Genomic DNA, 16,643 nt, shown 5'->3' with positions numbered 1-16,643 from the left:
CCTGTTAAAGGTTTGATTTCTGTCAGTTAGAAGAGGAAAAACGTCCTTCTGAAAACCTTGGCCAAGTACTGTTTGGTGAGAGGATTGAACCATCTCCATATAAGGTAAGAATTTGGCTTTTTGTCATTATTTTTATAATAGAGAAATTGTGTTATTTTTGTTAGTGCAAAAGTAAGATTTGTTCAAAATGAGTTGCTTTTCATTGAAAGTTATTCAAGTACTGTACAAAGTATCAATTCAAGATTCTTTTAATGTCATGTAATAAAGCATGTAATATTACACAAAATTGCTTTTAATCTAGCAAAAGGCAGACAAAATTTGCCATTGGCAGAAATTGCCCAGTGTTCCTTAGTCAAAGAAAGAGAAGCAAAAGAGAGTGTCCTCAGACAGTGAATATCCGTGGACTTGCCTCCAGTGTTCTTGCATCGTTTGCAGCCACACAGACTACATTGACATCTCGAACTCCATATCCAAACCTGTGACATGATTAAGAAACCTTCTGTGCCCTTGGCACCCTCTCACATCCTGGTTCAGAGACCTGGTTCCCTTTCAGCCAGTCTTGTGCTAGTCTAAATCAGTCCACAGTCTGCACGAGTTCCTCACCTCGAGTCACCAACAGCCTACTTCCTGTCTGTTCTTCAGCCCCAGAGCCCCTTACTGGACAGCCACCATGGTCACTGTCCCAAAGGGTCATCTTCTCTGCTTCTCCTTCTCAACAAAGGAGTGGTCTCCTTTTTTTTCTAGTGTCCTCGCTCATCTTTTGCTTCCCTGGAGTCTATAACTCCTCAAGGCCCTGCCAAACACAGGCCATCTTTGACCAGACCCCACAATCACAGGATTTTAAAATAAACCACCATTGGCTCCTTTAACTGGTCATTTAAAGTCTGTACAGAGCCATCAGTAGTTGGAGTGGGTGGTAGAGCCCTGCAGAGGAGCTCTGCATCTCTGCTTACCACTCTCTGCGGGTCCACGCCAGATAGAGTGTAAAGTTCGGAAGCCTTAAGTTTAACATCTTCTCTGTCAACTTCAGTGATTTCACACCACTGTAAAAACTGTATTTTGCCAGATGAGTGAAGGCAAGATCAACCAAAGTGGATACGTATTCTGCTTGCCATTGCTTTTTACATTATTTTAAATGAGGCACAGTTTGTGAGTCCATGCCCCCACCCCACCCAAAATCCACCCATCAGACCAATTGACCTACTGACGCTGTTCATCTTGACAAAGTGGGAGGAAGCCCATGCAGATCACAGGGAGTAAATACAAACTCCTTACAGACAATGTTACATTGAAACCATGTTGCCTCATAAAGTTCAGTGACTTTTTAATCAACCCATTACATTAACAAAAAAATGATTGTTGAGACGTATTCTCCATGACCATCTAGTGTTACCCATTAATTTATGAGGTTATTGAGTATTTTGTCAAATTGATTCAGCTGGATAGACAGCATTAGACAAATTGAGCATACCAATGACAAAAAAAAACCAAATGTGTATAGGCCTCAGCATAATCCATATAATTAATTGGACTATTTTTCCTGTTTGCATCATGGAATTTTATAATGAAGTCAGTCCCGATTTAAGAAAGGTCTGCATTTTGAGTGTCTGGGGAAAAGATGAGATCAGGTATAGTCCTCCCTTCAAGATTATAACTTAAAACTTTAAACCATTGGTAATTTTGCCCAAGTTTTTCTTTATTTTAGTAATGGTGAAAAGTTTTATTATTCACATTACTCGTTGCCACATATGATTGTTCTGAATGATTAATCTCAACTATAAGGGTTAATATTCAAGTTGCAAGAGATGTTGACATCTCCTAGTAACACCTTGCTTCAAAGATCTCTCTCTCTCTCTCTCTTTCTCTCTCTCTCTCTCTCTCTCTCTCTGCATTTTTGAATTTTCTTTGCTCTGCAAAGATCGAGGGTTTGGGGATAGACAGAAACTTTTATTGACCATTTAAGTATTGTTTTAATATCTTTTAAGCATCATTAATTGTATAAGTAGTAGTAATGTAGTAACTGATGAGATTTAATAATCCATGAAAAAGTCAACTGCAAAAGTATGGACTTTTGAAAAAGTCATAAACAAGGACATTCTGGTCTCCAAGTGACTATAAAGATTGTTGCAACAATTAGTCAGTAAAAATAGAGTTATTGACTTGTTAGAAATAAAAGATGGAATTTAAGACATACAAAGTTGGAAATTGGATTTGGAATTTAGACTGGATCCATTGGGCTCTCTTTAGAGCATATCGAAGAAGGAGGCACAAATATCAACAGCACCAAGACCATTGAAGAAGCAGTAAACCTTAGTAAAGGTTCCTTCTGTGTGTTAATTGCAAGTTAGAACACAGTTTGAAGAAACTGCTGTTGTTTGAGAACTTTTTTGTTTTTGGAGCAATTGTTGTGCATGTTTGATGTCTGAGCACAATGATCATTTGGATGGAAGAGATGGTAGCTGCTGCACCTAAGGTCCTATGTATTGAAAGGATAAAGGTCAAGAATTGCAAAGTTGGCAATTAGAGACGAATGGAAACAAAATGACTCTTCAAGCAAGACTTAGTGAAGATATAGATAAGAAGATTACAGCTGCTGGGGATACAGCAAAAAAACATTAATAGAAACTAAGATCAGCCACAGAAAATAACTGAAGATGTACCACAAGATGGTGGTGAGGAGGATGGGCAATCAAAATGGAGACAGGGTCAGATATTAGGCAACATCTGACATACAGGACATAATAGGACCTAAGGATAGTGTGTCAAATGCTGGAAGCAAGAGAAATAAGTGGAGTTCTAGATCAAGTTCCAGTGTTACAAGTACTACATCTACATGTGTAAAGATTAAGGCTGATGTGGCAGCTCTTGAAGCAAGAAAAATAATTCCTTCATATTAAATTCGACTTAGAAGAATGGAAGAGGCAGTTAAAAAGGCAAAGGGAGCAACAATTGCTTTAAGAGAGATATGCCTTTGAACAGCAAAAGGACAGTTAAGAAGGCAACAGGAGCGACTGGAACTGGAAACAGAAATTGCTGTTAAGCAAGTCAGGTTAAAGGCACAAGGAGGCTCAATGGTATCTGGTGCCCAAATTATCTAAAGGATCAAACTTTGAGGAGGAACAACAGAAAAAGAAAATATTGAATACCAAGGCTGAGCAGTGCTACAACCACAATAAGAAGTTCAGGACTTGGTCATGAACTAATCAGGTTAAGGCATGGAGCCAGATCTCAAACCCCAATAATGACCCTATTAGACAGAGATGTGAGTCTAATGCAATCAGGTGAAACTGGATACCTGGCAGGTATTAGAAATCTGGATGAACAAAGTAATTTTCGCCCAGGCACGACAGGACAAGATGAGATAACTGCATCGTTAATGCAGTTACAAACTCCCTCTTCTCTTCCCAAGAGATGGTGACCCACTTGAATTCCAATCATTTATGAAAAGTTTTGAACACAGTATTGAAATTAAGTGTCAAAACTTAGAAAATTGTTTATAATATTTGCAGCAGTTCACAACTAGACCTGACCTTGTAAAGAGCTGCCAACATATAGCTCCAAGTGAAGGATTCAAACTGGCTAAGTTGTTACTAAAGAAGCATTTTGGCGACAAGTATAGAATCTCTACAGCTTATGTACAGAAGGTTCTTTCATGGCCCAATATAAGACCGGGTGACATTAAGAATTTGCAAGCTGAGGAGTCACGTGATGGAGTAGTGGCCGGACGGTGAACTCCAGCCCTCTCCAGAAAAGTCGGGAAAAACAAGAGAAAATACAAAGGCACAGAAATACAAGTTAAAGAAAAGTGAGTATAAAGGTGGAAAGAAGATGGAGACAAAAGGAGAAAAAACAAAATCAACGGAAAGAAGAGAGGAAGAGAAGACAACGGAGGAAAAAGGTGAAGGCCTTACCTGTCCGAAGAGGCCCGCTGTGGAGAGAAGACCCCACTACCTCAGGTCGGTAGAAAGAGAACTACAACAATGGCTCACAGAGCCGAGTAAAAGTGCGCAACCGCGCATGCGCGACTCCTCGCGCATGCGCGATGCGCATACAAAAAAACACACCGACGGGAGGGGGGACCAGCTGGGGAGTCGATCTCCACAGCCGGCAACGACAGCTGCAGAACACCTGCAGCAAGAAGAGACCACAGAAGACAATAGAAACAAGAAAGAAGAGGAGGAAAGGGCAGCAAAGAAACAACAGATGGTCAACCTAGAGGAAGAAGAAGAGGAAGAGGAAGAGTACAGGGAAATAGAAGAAGAAAAGATAGGCAAGGTAAAGGAGGTACTTGCTCTTGTTAGAGGATACATGGAGTCATTTAAAGAATGGCAAACACAGGAATTCAATGATTTAAGAAGAAGAATAAACAACACAGAAAAGAAAATAAATAAAATGGATATGACCTTAACAGAAATGGGGAAAAAAATGGACAAGATGGAAGAACGGGCAATAGCAGCAGAAATGGAGGTAGAAGACTTAAAAAAGAAATTGGAGGAATCTAATAAAAAAACTAAAGAGACACAAGAATTACTAGCCCAAAAAATAGATATAATGGAAAATTATAACAGAAGAAATAACATAAAGATAGTGGGCCTCAAGGAAGATGTAGAAGGCAAGAATATGAGGGAGTTTATAAAAGAATGGATCCCTAAGGCCCTAGGATGTCCAGAACTACAGCAAGAAATGGAAATAGAAAGGGCACATAGAGCATTGGCCCCTAAACCACAACCACAACAAAAACCAAGATCTATTGTAGTAAAATTCCTAAGATATACTACAAGAGAAAAGGTACTGGAGAAGACAATGGAAAAAGTAAGAGAGGGCAACAAACCACTGGAGTATAAAGGGCAAAAAATCTTCATTTATCCAGATATAAGCTTTGAACTCCTAAAGAAGAGAAAAGAGTTCAATGCAGCAAAAGCGATTTTATGGAAGAAAGGATATAAATTTACACTGAAGCATCCTGCGGTATTGAAAATATTTATTCCAGGACAACAAAACAGACTATTCTCGGATCCAGAAGAAGCACGAAAATTTGCAGAACAATTACAAAAATAGACTGAGGGATGAAGACGGGTAATGAGAGCAAAAATTATCACGATTGATATGTATGTGGGTAAAGACAAAAATAGACTGAGGGATGAAGACGGGTAAGGAGGGTAAAAATGACCACGATTGATATGTATGCGGGTAAAGAGGTATAAGAGTGAATAGAGACAATGGGCATATGTGAAAGTATCTGTAATTAGAGGAAAACATAGAAAGTATAGACAAGAATTAATAAGGGAAGGTAATGGAATAGAGAGAATAAGGAGGGAACTAAAAGAGTGACCTTTGTGACATATAAAAAACGAAATCTTTTCTGGGGGGTGCTGGGTGGGGGGAAAAGAGCGGTCACTGCAAAATCAGTTGACGCTTGCGAGTGGATTCGCAAATCCAAATGGAGAGGGGAGATGTGGTTGTCCGACAAGGGATAAAGGACAACTCAGGAGGTGAATGGGAGATTGGGAATAAATAAGATAGAAATAGGAGAATAAGGAAAATGTTGGATGTTGTAGGAATGTTGTCTTATAAAGAGTTGAAAATAAGAAAACAGAAATGGAAAAGGAGGAAAGGTAATGATGGAAAAACGGAAAGAGAAGATAAACAAAATATAAAATGGCTACGCTGAACTATATGACTCTAAATATTAATGGAATACATAACCAAATTAAAAGGAAGAAACTACTAAATTTACTGAAAAAGGAAAAAATAGATATAGCATTTGTCCAAGAAACACATTTAACTGAATTGGAGCACAAGAAATTAAAGAGAGATTGGGTAGGACATGTAACAGCAGCATCGTATAATTCAAAAGCAAGAGGAGTGGCTATATTAATTAGCAAAAATGTGCCATTTAAAATAGAAGAGGAAATAATAGATCCAGCAGGGAGATATGTTATGATAAAATGTCAGATATATTCAGAGCTTTGGAATCTACTTAATATATATTCACCTAACGAAGAAGATCAAAAGTTTATGCAAGATATCTTTTTGAAGGTAGCTAATACGCAAGGGAACATACTAATAGGAGGGGATTTCAATCTGAATTTGGATCCAAATATGGATAAAACGGGGAAAAAAATTAACAGGAAGAACAAAGTAACCAAATTTATAATTAAATCAATGCAAGAAATGAAACTTGTGGACATATGGAGGAAACAAAACCCAAAAGAAAAGGAATACTCATACTACTCGACTAGACATAAAACATACTCAAGGATAGACCTATTCCTGTTATCAGCCCACATACAAGGGAGAGTTAGGAAAACGGAATATAAAGCTAGACTATTATCGGACCACTCACCCCTGTTATTGGCAATAGAGCTAGAAGACATCCCTCCAAGAATGTATAGATGGAGATTAAACCCCATGCTACTTAAAAGACAGGATTTTAGAGAATTTATTGAAAAACAATTAAAAATGTACTTTGAAGTAAATACGGAATCAGTGGAAGATAAGTTTATACTATGGGACACAATGAAAGCATTCATTAGAGGGCAAATAATAAGTTATGCAACCAAGATGAAGAAGGACTATAATCAGGAAACAGAGCAGTTGGAAAGGGAAATAATAAACATAGAAAAAAAATTAGCAATAAAGGAAGATACAACCAAAAGAAGAGAATTGGCGGATAAAAAAATAAAATATGAAACATTACAAACATATAAGGTGGAGAAGAATATAATGAAGACAAAACAGAAATATTATGAACTAGGGGAAAAAACACACAAAATCCTAGCATGGCAGCTTAAGACAGAGCAAACTAAGAAAATGGTATTGGCAACAAGGAAAAAAGACAAACAAATTACATATAATCCAAAAGAAATTAAGGAAAACTTCAGAGAATTCTATGAACAATTATACCGAACCGAAAACGAAGGGAAAGAAGGGAAAATAGATGAATTTTTGACTAAAATTGAACTACCAAAACTACAAATAGAGGAACAAAATAAATTAACAGAACCATTTGGAACAGTAGAAATACAAGAGATAATAAAAAATTTACCAAATAATAAGACACCAGGAGAGGATGGACTCCCAATAGAATTCTACAAAACATTTAAAGACCTAATAATACCGCCCCTCCTGGATGTAATCAACCAGATTGATGAGACACAAAACTTACCAGATTCATGTAAAACAGCAATAATTACAGTGATACTAAAACAAGGGAAAGATCCACTCTCACCAGCGTCATATAGACCAATATCTTTGCTAAACACAGATTATAAGATAATAGCTAAACTATTAGCGAACAGATTAGCAGAACAGGTACCGAAAATGGTAAATTTAGACCAAACTGGATTTATCAAAAAAAGACGCACAACAGACAATATTTGTAAATTTATTAACTTAATTCATGCAGTAGAAGGAAATAAAGCACCGGCAGTAGCAATTGCTTTAGACGCAGAGAAGGCCTTCGACAGAGTAGAATGGAATTACTTGTTCAAAGTATTGCAAAAATTCAGTTTACCGGAGAAGTATATTAATTGGATTAAAGCATTATATAAGGGACCGTTAGCGAAAGTGACAGTAAATGGACATGTATCAAAGCAATTTAACTTAAGCAGGTCAACGCGGCAGGGATGCCCACTATCACCATTATTGTTTGCGCTAGCTATAGAACCACTAGCAGAAGCGATAAGAAGAGATAATAATATAAAAGGAATAAAAATAAAAGACAGGGAATATAAAATCAGTCTGTTTGCGGATGATGTGATAGTGTACTTAACAGAACCAGAACTATCAATAAAAGAACTATATAAGAAATTGAAGGAATATGGAGAAGTGTCGGGATACAAGATAAACGTAAATAAAAGTGAAGCAATGCCTATGAATAACGCGGATTTCTCAAAATTTAAGGAGGAATCCCCATTCAGATGGCAAACGCAGGCAATAAGATACCTAGGTGTGCAAATAAACAAAAATCTAGGCCAATTATATAAACTCAATTACAATCCACTAATGAAAAAATTACAGGACGATTTAGAGCATTGGAAAGAGCTACCACTAACACTGATAGGAAGGATAAACTGTATTAAAATGAACATTTTTCCAAGGATACTATACTTATTTCAGGCATTGCCAATACAACTGACAGAAAAATTCTTCAAAGAGTTAAAGAAAATAATAAGGAGATTTTTATGGAGAGGGGGGAAACCGAGGATAGCACTAGACAAATTAACAGAATGGTATAAACAAGGAGGCTTACAATTGCCAAACTTCAAAAATTATTATAGAGCCGCACAATTAAGGTACCTATCAGATTTTTATCAAACAAGGGAAAAACCAGACTGGACGAGACTAGAATTAGATAAAATAGGGGAAAAGATACCTGAACACATATTATATAAATGGGACGAAAAATTGGTACAACATAGAACTTCTCCAGTATTACACCATCTCCTCAATATATGGAAGAAGATTCATGTAGAAAGAAATAAAATAAATTACCAAATACCAAAACTAATATTGACGCAAAATAAGCTACTCCCTTTTACAATAGACAACCTTGCCTTTAGAAAATGGGAAAAAAAAGGGATTAAAAGAATAGAAAATTGTTTTTCAGGAAGTAGATTCTTATCCTTTGAACAAATGAGAGATAAATACAATATAACGGGAGATACAGCGCTGGCATATTACCAACTGAGATCCTACTTGAAAGATAAATTAGGAAGCAACTTGAGTTTACCAGAGGGAAGTAACCTTGAATATGTGATTACAGATACAATGTTAATCAAAAGATTTATAAAAAATATGTATATTAAACTGCAAGAAAAGGAAAATGAGGAAACAAATGGTAAAACTAAACAAAAATGGGAACAAGATTTAAATATAAAGATAAAAAAGGAAACATGGGAGAAGTTATGCTCTGGAACGATGAGAAATACAATAAATACGAGGCTGCGTATGATACAATATAATTGGTTACACAGACTATACATTACACCGCAAAAGTTAAATAAATGGGACCCAACAGTATCTGATAGATGTTTTCGATGTAAAAAAGAAAGGGGAACAACAATTCATGCAATCTGGACATGTGAGAGAGTAGAAAAATTTTGGGATGATCTCAATCAGATATTAAATAAAATAACAGAAAACAATATACCAAAGAATCCAGAGATCTTTCTCCTAAGTAACATAAAAAATAAAGAATTTGGAATTGACTTGGAGGATGCACAAAAAAGATTTGTTAAGATAGCCCTAGCTGTAGCAAAAAAATGTATTATGTCAACCTGGAAATTGGAAGATAATTTGAAAATACAACAATGGTATATAGAAATGAATAAATGTATTCCATTAGAAAAAATAACATATAGTTTAAGAAATAATATTGAAATATTCGAACAAGTATGGGAGCCTTACATTAAATACAATAGCGAAAACCTACCGGGAACAAACATTACCTAAGTTGATGGAAGGAGAAGAGAAGAAAAGAATGGACTCAGTAGAATTTCTGGTGTATTTTTGTTGAATGACAACATTGTCTAACTGAATTAATGCAACCTAGATTGTATAACTAAAATGGATGAGAGGGGGGGGGGATGGGGGGGTGGCTTGGGAGGAGGGAGGGGGGAGGGAGAAAAAGTCACTGTAAATGTGTGGAAAAGAAAAAGTGTATATCATGGCTATTGTGATTTATGGTGTGAAAAATAAAAAATTTAAAAAAAAAAAAAAAAAGAATTTGCAAGCTAACATTCTCTTTCTAAGAAGATGTTGCCACGTCATGACAGCAATCAGCCATCTTCGAGAGCTTGACGTAGCTAATAATATGGTAATCATCGTAAATAAATTACCCTTCCAGATAGAGAATTATGGAGGTCAAGCTGTTAAATACCAGAAAAGATGTGTTTAAATGGCTTCTTTGAAGGATTTGGTGGAGGGCAAGTGGGTGTTGTTACACATGCAGTGTATGGAATAATGAAAGGTACTCAAACAGTAAATAAAAAAGTTGAGAAGTCCAAAGATAAAGGGAAGTTCCTTTGCTATCAATGTATTAGTTACAGATAAGGAAAATAAAAGTTTGCCTGTTATGAAAAAATGTTTGCTCTGTTATAGTAGCCTGCGGTTGTTGCTGCAGAGAAGATGCCATTTGAACACGGCAATCTAGTGGGCTGCATGAGGTGTCAGCAGCCTGTTTCCAAAGGGCTCTGCAAAATGGGCTCTTCCATCCGATCGCTGGTGACAGATTGCGAAAGGACCACATAGTAGGCGCCCTCGACCAAGGTACCATTCAACAGTCCTTGGACTGAGGGAAGTATGTGGCCATCAAGGAGCTACTAACCTGCCCTTACGGACTCACAAACACGCAACCCAACTGTTGGATATGGACAGTTTGGGGAACAGGATCCCTTCCGCCCTCATGAGCGACATGCTCACTTTCAACCATGTCCACACCTCTTGCCAACTGTTTCACCAGATCTTTCTGGAGCGGCTGCCTGAAGACATCCAGCTGCTCATCGCAGAAGAAGATTTCAACGACCCCAAAAAGTTAGCTGCCCGAGCAGACATACTATGGATGGTGAAGAGAGATGCCTGCTCTACGCTGGAACAGGTAATGAAGCCTCGAAAACAGTGACCAGCCAGGAAGTCCGCTAATCGACCGACTGACCAACCACCTGAGTGTTGGACCCCCCCAGTGAGCCAAACTGTTTTGATCACCAATGCTGGGGTTCAGAGGCCTGTTGATGCTACTCCCCCTGCATGTTTCTGGGAAATGCCAGAGCCGGCCATCGTTGATGTCTGCCATGGCCAGCAAAAGTCAAAGCCTGCTTCTTATACGAGACTCCTTATCAGGCCGTCAGTTCCTGGTCAACACTGGAGCTGAAGTCAGTGTCCTACCACCCCCCACAACTTCCGACGCCCGCAGCCGAAAGATGGACTGAGAGCCAAGGGCTGCCAATAACTCAAACATACACACCTTCGGCACCCACACCATTCCCCTTCGTTTCGGTAACTGCCATTTTACCTGGAGGTTCACTTTGGCATCCGTTTGACAGCCATTCCTGGGGACTGACCTCCTCCAAGCCAACTCTCCACTGGTGGACATTAAGGGATGGAGGCTGGTCCACTCAAAGACTTTCCAGTCAGTGGCATTAGGCTCACTTTCCACTCAGTGGCATTAGGCTCACGGCCTCGCACCTACATTCTGTGACTGTTGCTGACAATGCATTTGCACGCATTATTGCTGAATTTCCTTCCATTACAACACAGCATTTCATCTATACAACACACAAACATGGAATGTGGCACCAGCTCCTCACTATGGGACTTCCCCTCCACGCCAGGGCGTGCCGACTGCCATCTGAGAAACATAACCTGGCAAGGGAGGAATTACGTAAAATGGAGGAGCTTGATGTTGTTCAACAATCTGACAGTCCATGGGGCTCACCGCTCCACATAGTGCCAAAAGCATCTGGAGGGTGGAGGCCATGTGGAGACTACCGACACCTCAATGATGTCACCATGACCACAAGTATCTGGTCCCCTGCTAACCTTCAGGAGGCCCAAATATTCTCAAAAGTTGACTTAATCTGGGGCTATCATCAAATCCCAGTCCACCTGGATGATATCCCCAAGACCGCCATTATCACCCCGTTGGACTTTTTTAGTTCCTCTGGATCCCTTTCAGATTAAAAAATGCAGCTCAAACCTTCCAGAGGTTAATGGACGCAGTGGGCTGGGATCTCAAATTTGTTTTCCATCCATTTTGATGATATTCTGATAACTAGCCATGTCCATGCCGAGCATGCTACTCACTTAAGACTTTTGTGCACTCCTCTGAGTGAGTATGGGTTGACTATTAACCTGGCCATGAGACTATTGACTTCTTCGAGCACCTGATTAATAAAGATGGGGCCAGGCCACTGCCCAAGAAGATAAAGACCATTCAGTCATTTGCTAGGCCAAATACAGTCAAGGGCCTACAAGAATTTGCCGGTATGATTCATTTTTACCACCAATTCATTACCGGCAGCAGCTCACATCATGAGGCCATTATTCTGGGTTTATTGTATTGTCTATGTTGAATGTTTAATGGGTTTGGAGGGGGTGGAAAGGAGGGAGGAAAGGGAGGGGGGGGAAGGGGAGAAAATGACTGTGTATATTCAAGAAGGAAATGTTTGTATATTTTGGTTAATGTGGTTCTTAGCGTGAAAAATTTTTTTTTAAATTAAAAATGAGGCCATTATTCTCCCTTATTTCCAGTCACAAGAACAACATTATATGGACGAATGTGGCAGCTGAGGCTTTCTGATCTGCCAAAGACGCTCTGGTCAACATAATACTACTAGTGCACCCTAGGCCTGATACCTCAATAGCCCTCTCAGTGTATGCCTCTAATACAGCAGTCGGGGATGTGCTTAAGCAGCAGGTGTATGGGCAATGGCAGCCATTAGCTTTCTTTTAAGCAAGCACCTCCAGCCACTGGAACTGAAATACAGTGCATTCGACCGCAAACAGTTGGCTCTGTACCTGGCAGTGAGGCATTTTCGATATTTCCTAGAGGGCAGGAAATTCCAGATCTTCACCGACCATAAACCATTTATCTTTGCTTTCAGCAAAGCTTCAGATCCATGGTCAGCCAGGCAACAGAGACACCTTTCTTATATTTCAGATTTCTTCACCGACATTAGTCACATCGCGGGAAAATCCAATATGGTGGCTGATACATTGTCCTGACCTGCTATTTCCTCCAGAAATTCCCCCACCCCAGGCATCAACTACATGGCCCCAGTGAAAGCACAACAAGCGGATTCCATCATCCCTGCTTTTCAGACTGCAGTAACTGGCCTGCACCTGGAGGATGTCCCAATTGGCCCAGGTAAAATGACTCTTTTGTGTGACACAGCTACCAGTTGTGTCACATCCAATCATCCTGGCCAATTGGAAAAGAGAAATTTTTAACATGGTCCACAATCTGGCACACCCTCCATTAGGACTACTGTCACAATGGTAGCTGACCGATTCATCTTGCATGGCCTCTGAAAAGAGATCAGTTAGTGGGCAAAGACTTGCACACAACGTCAGTCTGCTAAGATCCAGACACACTTTAAGGCCTCTCTCCAGACTTTGGAACCACCATGGTGAAGGTTCTGCCACAAACACATGGACGTTGTTGGCCCACTACTGGTGTCACGGAGTACCCGATACCTGCTCACTATTGTAGACCATTCAACCAGGTGGCCCGAAGCAGTCCCATTACCTGAGATATCCACTAAGACATACTAGGACCCTGCTAAACAAATGGGTGTCACACTTTGGGGTCCCAGAACATCTCACTTCCAATAGAGGAGCCCAATTTACCTCCAGTCTATGGCCAATACCCAGGAGCCCAACTCCACCAGACAATGGCATATCACCCACAAGCCAATGGATTGGTGGAGAGGTTCCATAGGCACCTCAAATCAGCCCTCATGGCCAGACTCTCAGGGCCCATCTGGACAGATGAACTGTCATGGGTTCTCCTGGCCATTCGAACTGCACCAAAGGAGGATTTCAATACACCTGCAGCCCTTAGTCATCCCAGGCAAATTCTTGGCTAGTGCCCTGGAAAACTCACCAGACACTGCCCGAGCCAGACTGTGGGAATGCAAGCCCCAACACTTCCCAAAGTGCATGGCCATCCGCAATCTATAGTCCCAAAGACCTCAAGAACTGTAAATATGTTTTTGTGAGGTGTGGCAATTACCGGCTACTGCTCCAAAGACCGTGTGAGGGGCCATATCTCATCCTTCATCACAATGGGTCCACCTATGTTCTGGACATCAGTGGCAGGGAAGAGACTTTCACAATTGCAGCTCAAATTGCCACATTTGGACAGCAGTCAACCAATTACATTCCCAATCCCTTGCCGCAGGGGTAGGCCTTCCAAAGGTTATAATACCTCTCTGATCACGAGTCCTGAGGGGAGGGATCATGTAGTGGCCCGTGGCTGTCGCCGCAGGGTGACACAGAAGTCGCCATTCGAACACGGTATTCAAGCGGGCTACATGAGGCTTCAGTGGCCTGTTCCCATAGGCCGCTGCAAAACGGGCTCTGCCAGCCAATCACCGGCGACGGATCACAAAAGGGCCAATTGGTGCCCAGGACAGCACAAACCACACCCATCAATGACGCTGCAGCAAAATGGACAGATCCAGCCAATCGCCGACGGCGGGTTGTGAGGACACCAATCAGCCTGAAGGAACATGGGTCACGCCCATCATTCACATGGGAGCCAGGGTCTGCCTGATTATATAAAAGAGAACAGCCAGTTCAATAATCAGTGTCAACTGCACTCCTTATGTGTGTCTTATTTCTGAGCTATAACCTTGAGACACGTCACACTAATAATAAGCATGATTTGGAAAAATGTCCACAAATAAAAAAGAAGATGCATCATGAGGAATTCACTTTTTTTGAAGGAAAATGGAGTATGTTTTGGCTGTCTGTGTAAATGACACAGAAGCAAAGGCTGCAAAAAGCAACTCAGCTGTGACATATATAGTCAAAAAAAACTCCCAAAATCCCAGGAAGAATACAGAAAATGAACAAACAACAAGGAAAGAGGCAGGTGAAAGTGCTGAAGTCTCAGTATTGACAAGTAGTTTTTCTGGGGCCTTTGCAGATAACTGCAAACTCTCTGTAGTGCCTGTACAAATTAAGGCCAAGAACAGGAATGCAACGGTATGCACACATGCATCGTTTCAGGGTGAGATATTGCTGGAATACCCAACAATGATTTTTGTGATCTTGCAGGCATATGCACACAGACGATTATGCCTGTGCATAAAGGAAACATCCCACATCAAAATTATGTAGATTGGTGGTCATATCTGAGGAAGGTTTATATACTGGAAGATAGCTCTGAGATAGAGATGCTAATTGGTTTCGATGTACCATAGGATCTGGAACCAATAAAAGTAATACCGAGCATGAGAGATGGACCTTACACTATCAAAACAATGCTTGGATGGACAATCAGTGGGTCATGAGAAAGAATGATATTGCTCAGAAGCAGTCAACAAATGTCAATTTGTTGTGAAACTCAACAAACCATTGAAACAACCATTCAAGACAGACTTTCCTGAACACCTTGATAACAAGCAAAAACCTTCAAAAGATTACAAACAGTGCTTAGAAAATCTCGAGCAGCTAAATCAATAAAGAAGAAATTGTTTTCATCAAAAATGAATGAAAATGAAGTATTAGAAGATGTTGCAAATACTGCTGGTGGTTATTCTTGCGAATCTAAATCTGGGCAGGAATGAAACCAATATCTGGGAACAAATCTAAAAGAAGCTTTTCATAGTCAAGATGTGCCAGCAAACAAGATCAATGAAGAAATCTTGCAGCATGTTTAAAATGGGCGAACACAGAAAATTGTACTCATGGTATAAAGGAGCAATGCTTTGACAATATGGTGCAACTGCCTTCAGAGTATAAAATGTTGAAAAAGGACTTGGAAATATTGGATATTCCATAAAACAATGACCAAAAGGGTTTTAACTTTGTACTTGGAAACAAAACTGATTTTCAGAAAAATAAGAACGAATCTTAATGATTCCTCATTTTTGAAAGTAACCAGGAGAGCAGTTGACAAGAATGGAGAATTAATTGTAAATAAAATTCATAAAACCAAGTGGAAGAAAAGAATAACTGCTAAATAAATGAATGCATTTCTTAAAGAAAGGGATTTAGCCTTATCAAAATGCATACAGTTGGAAGAGATGATTCATTTTTTGAAAGAGAACAAGTCATTGTTTAATGATACAAAATAACTGACTATGGAAATCAATCAAGAATGTACCTTGAAGACCCAGTTAATAACGATGTAGAAAGAAAGAAATAATACATTTCAGCAATGTAAGAAGTAAGGTGGAAAAAATTCAAACATCTCGAGTATACTACAGCAGGACTGAAAACAGAGGTACCGATGTTTCAAATAACCTTTTTCCTCCAAGTCAAGTTATTAACTTCTCAGAAGATGATGGGAAAATTACTTTCCTATTGAAAGAATTAAATGCAGAGAGAGAATCTAGTTAAAGACTTCCAGTTAGATTGTCAGAAAAAGACAATTGGAAGATGCAAGATTGGGACTGGAATTACAGGAAAAGACGATAAAAGCCATAGAGACTTGATGAGTTAGAGAACCAAATTTCGTTTGAGTCCTCCCTTTTCTTTAACCAACTGCAGAAGAGAAAGAAAAAGATGAACAAGCCTATTATTATGAAGGTTAAAGAGAGATTTCCTTTGGAATCAAAAGTATCAGATATCACACTTGACTAACCAATGTTAGATGAAGAAGCTGTGCAAGAGGTAATAAATCATATATAAAGCTTCAGAAAAAGAAGGAAAAAGCCCATCTTGTGCCCTCAAGAAAGTGAATACCTAGGAAATTAAGAATCGTGTTCATTCACTGGATAGGGCTGGGGCAAACGTACAATTGAATTAAGACTAAAAATGGCTTCATGATCAGAATAATTACCAAAATCTCTATTTTACAAGAAGCAAAAATCTTTGATAATCGACTCACTTTCTTTTGAATATTTATATTACTATGTTTGATTTTTTTCTTTGTAATGGTAATTATAACTTTTTTAGATATAATAATTAGG

General features: G+C 39.4%; 1 protein-coding gene across 1 annotated transcript in view; it reads left to right on the top strand.

Moving 5' to 3' along the window:
• Positions 1–16,643, top strand: part of tm9sf2 (transmembrane 9 superfamily member 2) — a 73,074-nt gene that overhangs the window by 12,172 nt on the left and 44,259 nt on the right. The window contains exon 3 of the mRNA XM_069890512.1: positions 11–104. Coding sequence (XP_069746613.1) covers positions 11–104 — 94 coding nt within the window. The remainder of the gene's footprint in view (positions 1–10; positions 105–16,643) is intronic.

This window comes from Narcine bancroftii, chromosome 7, assembly GCF_036971445.1.
Source record: "Narcine bancroftii isolate sNarBan1 chromosome 7, sNarBan1.hap1, whole genome shotgun sequence".
In the NCBI taxonomy this organism is placed as follows: Eukaryota; Metazoa; Chordata; class Chondrichthyes; order Torpediniformes; family Narcinidae; genus Narcine; species Narcine bancroftii.
The sequence above is the reverse complement of the archived record's forward strand: the minus strand, read 5'-3'. Positions and strand labels throughout refer to the sequence as shown.